This window comes from Mustelus asterias, chromosome 4 (genome assembly GCF_964213995.1).
Source record: "Mustelus asterias chromosome 4, sMusAst1.hap1.1, whole genome shotgun sequence".
NCBI lineage: Eukaryota > Metazoa > Chordata > Chondrichthyes > Carcharhiniformes > Triakidae > Mustelus > Mustelus asterias.
In genome coordinates, this window is record NC_135804.1 from 109084783 (window position 1) to 109093989 (window position 9207).

The following is a 9207-nucleotide window of genomic DNA, read 5'->3' on the forward strand; positions in this document are numbered from 1 at the left end:
TTTAGCATCATCTCATGGGTTGGTATGATACTCGCTCTTTAGCTTCCCTAGGCCTGTTAACAATTTTGGAAATTCATTTTGAAAGTACTGCTATAGTTCTCATCAGCAACATGGTCCATTTTATAGGTTAATTTCAGTTTTCAGCATGACTTTCTGTTTAATGGGGAGCATTCTTGAATTTAAGAATTTCTCTGCTTTGCCACGAGTGGCCTATGACTTTTAAAATTGTCCCACCAGGATCTTGTATTTTAATATTGATGTTTGTAATTATAATCTTGCTTCTGTGCTGTTGTTTGCTGCTACAGGCCTGTGCTGACTGCTGTGTCTCAGCCTGTACCTGTAGCTCGAGCGTCTTGGATGAGTCTTTTTTCTTTTGTCCTTCCTTCGAGGGTCTCTTTTCTTGTCAGGCCTGTACCTTATTTTTAATATTCACTGGGTCTTTTACTCACTGCCACCATGTTTCATTGTGTGGTCGGGGTCTAAATGGTGTTTTGGGGGATTGTCTATTCTGCCAAAATATGCTGCTTGTTGAGACTGTTATTTCCTCAAAGCCATTCTCTTCATCTACAGCTTGTGATTACACATTTAGAGCTCTCCATGAGGTTGGAGCTTCTCCTCCTTCCAATCATGTGATTTGACAATTATTACATCAACATCATGTGTGATTCTGATGTTAACCCTTTACTCGACAGACATCTTCAAGACTCAGATCTCAATCAATAAGTTTCCTAATGACAGTTGACCTGTCATGTACCAGTGTTCCAATCACTGAAATTAATGTACAATTAGTTGTAAGGTGAATTTGAAGAGGTAAATCAGATAGCCTCATGACGTTATCTCAAAATAGCAAATGCTACCTGAAACTCTCCAACTGATTACTTGGCAAATGCAATAGAGACCTCAATGGCACTGAGAAAAAAAACACCATGAAAACACCTCTGTTGAATGTTCCAAGTGATAATTCCATAGCATTGACATCCACAATTAATGACATCATCAGAACTAACTGATGCAGGGGTATTTAGGATCACTTGAGCATCTGGACAATAAATAACAAAAATTTCAACAAGCTGGTGAGATCAGTATAATCCACAGGCAGTCTTTTAAAGTGGGAGTTGTAGAATATGCATTAATGCATGAAGCAGTAAAAAAGGGGTAGGACCCTGGAACATCATGCTGACAATTTCATCAAGTTTCCATTTGAAATGTGAGGGTGAAAGGTTATTGGTGGTAAGTCAAAATGTGGACATGAAGTTACAATCAGATCAGCCATGATATTATTGATTTGTGCAGCAGGCTCGAAGGGCCGAGTGTCCTACTCCTGCTCCTAATTGGTATGTTCATCTATTTGTTTGTATGTACCTTTGTCAAGTAACCTGTTCGAATAATTGTAATTCAGCTAATCCAATTAAATTCTTCGATGCTGGATACATTATTTGTTTTGAAACCACGTAAGGCTGACTCCTTGTCTATTCCAGTGAATTACAAAAAATAATATAGAAATCATAAAAATATAAGAACATAAGAAATAGGTGCTCAGGGGTAGACCACACAGCCCATCGAACCTGCTCCACCATTCAATACGATCTGGCTGATCCTGGGTTTCAACTCCTTTTACCCAACCACTCCCCATATCCCTTAATTCCCTGGGACTAAAAGTCTATCACAGCCCTAAATGTGTTCAACGATTGAGCATCTACAATCCTTTGGGGTGTAGAATTTAAAAAATTCACAAACCTCTGAGTGAAGAAATTGATCCTCATCTCAGTCCTAAGTGATCAGCCCCTGTCCTGAGGCAGTGCCCCTATATTTTAGATTCCCCAATTAACAGAAACAATCTCTCAAGAGTCCATTCTGTAGATTGAAATAAAATCACCTCTCAGCCTTCTAAACTCCAGGCAATAAAAGCCCAGTTTACTCAGCCTCTCATGATAGGACAATCCCCTCATCCCAGGGATCAATTGAGTGAGCCTTTGTTGCACTGCCTCCAATGCAAACATATCCTTTCTTAAATGTGAAGACCAAAACTGCACACTGTATTCCAGATGTGGTCTCACCAAAACCCTGTACAACTGTTGCAAGAATTCTTTATTCTTGTACTCCAACCAACATGTCTTCCCATTTTGTTTGCCGTACCTGTATGCTAACTTTCTGCATTCCATGTATGAGTACACCCAAGTCTCTGAGCATAAAGACTTAAAAGATTCTCACCGTTTAAAAAATTCTGCTTTTTTTATTCTTATGACTAAAATGAATAACTTCATATTTCCCTATATTATACTCCATCTGCTATCTTGTTGCCTGACTTAACCTTTTTGTATCTCTCTGTAGCCTCTCTGTGTCTTCCTCACAGCTTACCATTCCACCTAGCATGGTATCATCATCAAACTTGGATACATTAATTTCCTCTGCCCCTTCATCTAAGTCATTAATATAGATTGTAAATATCCAAGGCCCAGCACTGATCTTTGCGGCACTCCATTATTCATTGCCTGCCAACTTGAAAAACCCTATTTATGTCCATTCTCTATGTGTTAACCAATCCTCTATTCATGCTAAAATATTACTCCAATTCCATGAGTCCTTATTTTGTCTATTAACCTTTTGGGTGGCAACTTTTAATTCATTTAGGAAATCCAGGTATGCTACAACTACTGGTTCCTCTTTATCTACCGTACTAGTTACATCTTCAAAAAAACTAATAAGTTTGTGAAGCAGGAATTTCCATTAGTAAAACCATTTTGGTTCCAATCAGACCATGCCTAAGTGCAATGTTAAGACTTCCTTAATAATAGATTCCAGCATAACTGGCCTGTGGTTCTTGTAAACCTGAATCCCCAGATGACTCTACTCTTCCACCTAATCCAGCTTTACCCCATTGACGTATAATGTTTTCTCTTTTAAGAAGACTGTACTGCTTCATGTTTACAGATATGAAATTCAATTTGCCATTTTATGCCCATTGTTCCACCTTATCAATAACCTCTTATGGGTTCCCTTGGTTTCTGAATTACTTACTAAGCCTGATCTGCAGTGTCATCCATTGCCCCCAGAGGGGCACATCTCAAGATGGTTTGACAGCAGCTTTAAGGAAGCATTGCCAACTTAAATCAGAATGATTCATCAGCACAAAGCATTGGTTAGTTTCTTGGTGCTTGGTTCATTCTACCTCTTGTGGCACTGCAGTGCACAAGAGGTGGTACAGCTTTCGTAAAAGAGTAATAATTACACAGTGAATGGGGTAAATCTGGAAATGGTGGGAGAGAGGGGTGATCTGGGGATTTAGGTTTACGAGACATTGAAAGCAGTGCCTCAGATGGATGGTTCTCCCTATGAAGGCTTACTGAGCCTGGTTAGCTTGCGGGGTAAAAATGTAGTTATGGGGAGAGGGCCTGGGTGGGATTGCAGACTCGATGGACCAAATGGCCTCCTTCTGCACTGTCGGGTTTCGATGATTTCAATCTCCCGCCATCGGCGATTGAAGCCGAACCAACCCCATCCCAAAGAGACAAAAACAGAAAATGCTGGAAAACCTCAGCCGGTCCAACAGCATCGGTGGAGAGAGAATAGAGCCTACACTTAGGAGTCTGGATGACCCACCCCTAAGAGATTCCTGTCTAGCTTCCCCCCTCCCTCCCAGTAAAGTCGTTCATCTGTATAATATAAAGGCAAAATACTGCGGATGCTGGGATCTGAAACAAAAATTGAAAATGCTGGAAAACCTCGGCAGGTCAGACAGCACCTGTGAAGGGAGAACTTCTCATCAGTGAGGACTGGCCACCTGATGGGGCCTCCAGGATGGGGTAAACTTTCTAAACAAACTCATACTCACATCTCTCTCCTCGGCGGTGCGGATGGCCGCATCCTTGGAGTAGGAGGACAGGTAGGCTTTCATGTTGGCGGCTGTGTGATGGGGTGTGGAGCCCTGAGAGTTCGAGGGAGGGAGGGAGTGGGGGGAGAGCTCTGGGTCTTTCTCACATTCACTGGGAACACCTTCTGGGCTGGAGTCGGGCGGCCTCGTGCATTGGTTGCTAAGGCGCCCGTTTAGCCGCTGTCGAGGCGAGGCGTTCTGTGGCGATACGGCGGTGTGTAAACTCGGGAGGACTCAGACCTGCCCACCGGCACCGGCCATGTCCAATCATTAATAATTCACAAACAGCAGCTTGACCAGGGCTATGTTTACCCCGTCACCATGGAAACGGCAGCAGGACACAAACACCGCGAGGCCTTGGCACCCTGGGTAAACCATTCCTTAGCAACCGAAGTTAAAACAAAGAAGGCAAGGCTTCCTGGTTTAGATCTATATCTAAATTTATATCCTGTTTTCTTTCACGTCCACCAGATGGGGCGACGGGCTCCTCAGCCAGTTTTGAAGTGCAGTCACCATCATGATATGGGGAACCCAGCAGCTAATTTTTAAAAAATACTTTTCCAATTCAATCAAACCAAATCCAATTCAGAGTCTCAACAAGTTGAGACATTTCAGATCCAGGCTGACAAGACAGGGCGAGCGACCAAACCACCCTGTCCTGGGCCTGATCTACATGAGCCAAGCCGATTGGAGAAGGGGGAGGTTCCTCCTCCAAGACTCGAGCCCACCCGCATCCCAGCCAAAAGGCCGAGACGCCGCTTTAAAAAATTGCTTCATGTGAAACATATGAAGCTTCAGTGTAACCCAATGACCTCAACCAAGTGCGGCCGACCATGGGCTGCTGACCATACTACACTTGATCTTAGCCAAAAGGCCGAGAAGCTAATTTGCACACAGCAAATTCCCACAAACATTTTAAGTGTATTTTTTTTTGTACTTTTCCAATTCAATCAAATCAAATCCAATTCAGAGTCTCAACAAGTTGAGACATTTCCGATCCAGGCTGACAAGACAGGGCAAGCGACCAAAATCACCCTGTCCTGGGCCTGATCTACATGAGCCAAGCTGATTGGAGGAGGGAAAGCAATACCTCCTCCAAGACTTGAGTTCATTTGCATCTTAGCCATAAGGCCGAGATACCGCTTTTAAAAATTGCTTCATATGAGACATATGAAGCTTTATTAGGGTTACAAGTAGGCTCACATTCACTAAGAAGTCCCACAACACCAGGTTAAGGTCCAACAGGTTTATTTGGAATCACGAGCTTTTGGAGCACTGCTCCTTCATCAGGTAAGGAGTGCTCCGAAAGCTCATGATTGCAAATAAACCTGTTGAACTTTAACCTGGTGTTGTGAGACTTCTTACTGTGCCCACCCCAGTCCAACGTTGGCATCTCCACATCATATATTCACTAAGATGAAGTGTTAGATCGAGCCTGGGAGGGTTGTAATGCCTCTTCCTGTCAACTTGGATCTTGTTTGATCAAGCCCATGATGGGATGTATATTCTTGTCCTGTCAGCTTGGATCTGGTTTGTCCCTCATGTGGGGACTCTGATTGGACTTAATTGGCTTTTCTTAAAATTAGGAATAAAGTACCAAAAGGTACAAAAACAATTCACACTGCAATGAAGTTACTGTGAAAATCCCCTAGTCTCCACACTCTGGCGCTTGTTCAGGTACACGGAGGGAGGATTTAGCATAGCTAATGCACCTAACCAGCACATCTTTCAGACTGTGGGAGGAAACCAGAGCAGCCGGAGAAAATTCAAGCAGACACAAGGAGAACGTGCGGTCTCTGCACAGACAATGGCCCAAATCGGGAATCAAACCCAGGTGCCATGAGGCAGCAACGCTAACCACTATGCCATCGTGTGATGATGATCAGATATAATTTGATTTTTGTGAAGTTGATTGTGGGATAAATATCTTCACTTCTTGGCCTTTTGTGATCAAGCCTAAAATGGGGTGCAATGCCTTATCATGTCAGCTTGGATCTTGTTTGCCTCACTTGTGAGGACCTTGAATTGGATTCAATTGGATTTTGAATTTGGTTTTTGGAGCAAGCAAAGAATGGATTTGGGTTTGCCTGGTCCATTCTGAGCATTGGCTTTGGAACTTTAAGGACGGAGTAAAAACATTAAAAAAAAATATTGTGGTATAAATATTGGCTAGTATACTGGAGGATAGCTTGAACCCTCCCCCTCCCCACCTTCACTCACTCTTCTTCAAAATAGTGCCAGTGGATCTTTCACATCCACCTAAGCGGGCAGTTTGGGGCTTGGGTTTAACTCCCAAAAGTGCAGTGCTCCCTCAGTACTGCATTCGAATGCCAACCTCAATTTTTGTGCTCAGTGCCTAGAGTACGACTTGAACCTGAAACACTGACTCAGAGGCAAAGCAGAGAATTTCCCCGGACGCAAATCCCCCAACATCTGCTTTCTCAAGAAAGGAAAAGTAGCCACTCATCTATTTGAAATGTTTAATATGTGATACATCACAGCTGGCGAGACTCATGCTGTTGCCTACATAATTAGGGGCCTCCCATGAATAGAAAGTGTTTCTTATTCCCCATTTATAAATGACAGAAGCAGAAATAACAAGGCAGAGACTACCGAACAAATGGAGCGGATGTATCAGTGTCCAAAATAAATCTTAACTGTTCAGATATTACCCTTTATGAGGACAACCAGGACTGTTAACTAATTTTGTTCTTTCAAATGCTATTCGTTGTTTAATGTTTGAGTGAAGACATACAGGAGAAGGGAGGAAATGAAAAGAGCTGTAAATTATACCCTGAGCTAGTTGCAGTTCCCATTAAATAAGCTGCATTCATGTGTATTTCTTACACAATCCCTCCTAGTTTTGCTCAGTCTGAATATTATTTTGTTTGTTTATTGCTGTTGAATTAAAGGATCCGCATGCATTATTGACTAGGCAGAGTTTTCAAAAAATAATCTCAACCATTGAAGAGATGGGACAGGGTCGAATTTGAACTCTATTTCACATCATTTTTACTCCTTTTGCCGATTATTTTGAATCAATGCTCTCAAGTGGGAGCCACTTCTCACTATTTACCCTGTCAATATGCCTCAGGATCCTGAATACCTCTATTAAGTATCCTCTCAGCCTCCTTTTCTCCAAGGAAAACAGTTCCAATCTTTTCAATTCAACCTCATAGCTATAGTTTTTTACCACTGGAATCATTATCATGAATCTCCTCTGTACTTTCTCCAATGCCTTCACATCCTTCTTTAAGTATGACAATCAGAACTGGATGCAGGACCTCAGATGAGGCCTAACCAGTGTCTGAAATAAGTTTAATATGACCTCCTTATTCTTGTACTCAATGTCCCTATTGATAAATGTCCAGATATTATATGTTTTATTAACTGCCCTCTCAACATGTGCTGCTATCTTCAATGACTTATGTACATATACATGGAGGTCCCTTTGTTCCTGCACCTCTGATGGAGTTTCTCCCTTTATTTTCTATTGTCTCCATATTCTTCCAACCAAAAGGAATCACCTCACACTTCTCTGCATTGAACTTCTTCTGTCAGTTGTCTGTCCAATCCACCAACATGTCTTTGTCTTTTTGAAGTTCAATACTACTCTCATCACTGTTGACAACATTTCCAATCTTTGTATCATCTGCAAATTTGGAAATCATGCTCTGAACACACAGCTTTGGTGAATAATATATATCAGAAAAAGCAAGGGGCCCAACATTGATCCCTGGGGAACTTCATTACTCCCTCCAATCTGAAAAATAACTATTTATCACAACTCTGGGCATAACTGTCTCGGATATTTGCAAAGTCCAATGTCAGGTGGGAGAAGTGGTTTTGGGCCTGCCTGCGGCAGTGGTGGCTTTTTCCATTGTATTGTGCAGCACTTAGTGGAGAAAATAGGCAGACACTAGTTCCACTCCATATCACTGGTGGGTGGCTGCTGATTCGCACACTTCGCTATCACCATAGCACTTCAAGGCCACCCCTGCACCTGCTAGTACACTTTGGAGTTTGTTGCAAAGTCATGGATGCCAGATCCAGGAAATACAAGTTCTCTGATCCCTCCCTGGAGTAACTGCTGGACACAGTGGAGGTCCATTGCGATGTGATCAAAAGGGTGAATGATCTCCTCCATTCTGCCAGGATAGGCATTCTTCTCATCACTCTCAACTTACAAACTCACAGACCCATCACACATCCATAGGGATCTCACACAATGCCAGTTCAAGGACATCATCACTCTCTCTCCCACACACACCTTCAACTCCACTGCAGGTCGTGCCCTCATGCTGTCCATGGCTCCACTCACCACCCATATGTGCCAGTCAGCCTTATGATCTAGCCTGGTAGGTATCCTGCTTACTCTCTCCCCAATAAGAGTTTTAACAACACCAGATTAAAGTCCAACAGGTTTATTTGGTAGCAAATGCCATTAGCTTTCGGAGCGCTGCTCCTTTGTCAGATGGAGTGGATATCTGCTTCAATATCCACTGTGCAGTGCAGATATCCACTCCATCTGACGAAGGAGCAGCGCTCTGAAAGCTAATGGCATTTGCTACCAAATAATCCTGTTGGACTTTAACCTGGTGTTGTTAAAACTCTTACTGTGTTTACCCCAGTCCAACGCCGGCATCTCCACATCATGGCTACTCTCTCCCCATTCAGGACAAGCTGTCACACAACAAGAGGGAGAGATCCCACAATGGTGGGGGGAGAGGTCCCAAACTGGTGAAGGGATGGCTGAACTGAAAGTCCTCATGAAATTTGAAGAAAGAGTGCTTCAGCTGCCCAGAGAGGACATGGACCATTCCTGTGCTGATGGTGAGGTCAGCAACGATAAACCGAGTGAGGATCCAGAACTACGGCATCCATCAGCTGTGAGTGATGGTTCCTGTTTCTCAGGCCCCTGCCTTGCACTCAATGTGACCTAGTTTTAAAGCAGCCTCGGTGTCACAAGCTGGTGAACAAACACATTGCATTGTTCCATCTACAGCAGGTGGAAGCAGGATCATCGCAGAGTTCCAGCACTAAGAGATTGCCAGAGGCCAGGAATCTGCTGAGTCTGAGTCATATGATGAGTCAAAACAGAAAATGCTGTTTGATTTGATTCTAATCAAAGATGCACTAAACAACATTTTAAACTCTCCCTGTCTTTCTTGGGACCTTTACCCATGTGGCATGCTCAGACTTTTTAAAAGGCAAACTTTTATTTACAAGTCCAGAAGCTTCATATACATTCTTAGAAACTGAAAAGAAAATCCAATTGTCTTTTCCTTAAAAATAAGCAATGATCTTATGTCATTCTCACAGCAGTTTTAACCTTT

The 9207-nt window shown here is 42.8% G+C and overlaps 1 protein-coding gene and 1 non-coding gene across 2 annotated transcripts in view; both read right to left on the reverse strand.

The window, feature by feature from the left end:
* Nucleotides 1-4160, reverse strand: part of LOC144492372 (fibrous sheath-interacting protein 2-like) — a 42466-nt gene extending 38306 nt beyond the window's left edge. Inside the window, exon 1 of the mRNA XM_078210370.1 lies at nt 3833-4160. Coding sequence (XP_078066496.1) covers nt 3833-3895 — 63 coding nt within the window. The 5' untranslated portion in view covers nt 3896-4160. The remainder of the gene's footprint in view (nt 1-3832) is intronic.
* Nucleotides 4161-4561: 401 nt separating this feature from the next.
* On the reverse strand, nt 4562-4757 carry LOC144493220 (U2 spliceosomal RNA). Its single transcript, XR_013497692.1, has one exon. It is a non-coding gene; the product is annotated as a U2 spliceosomal RNA (small nuclear RNA).
* Between the last annotated feature and the right edge of the window lie 4450 nt (nt 4758-9207).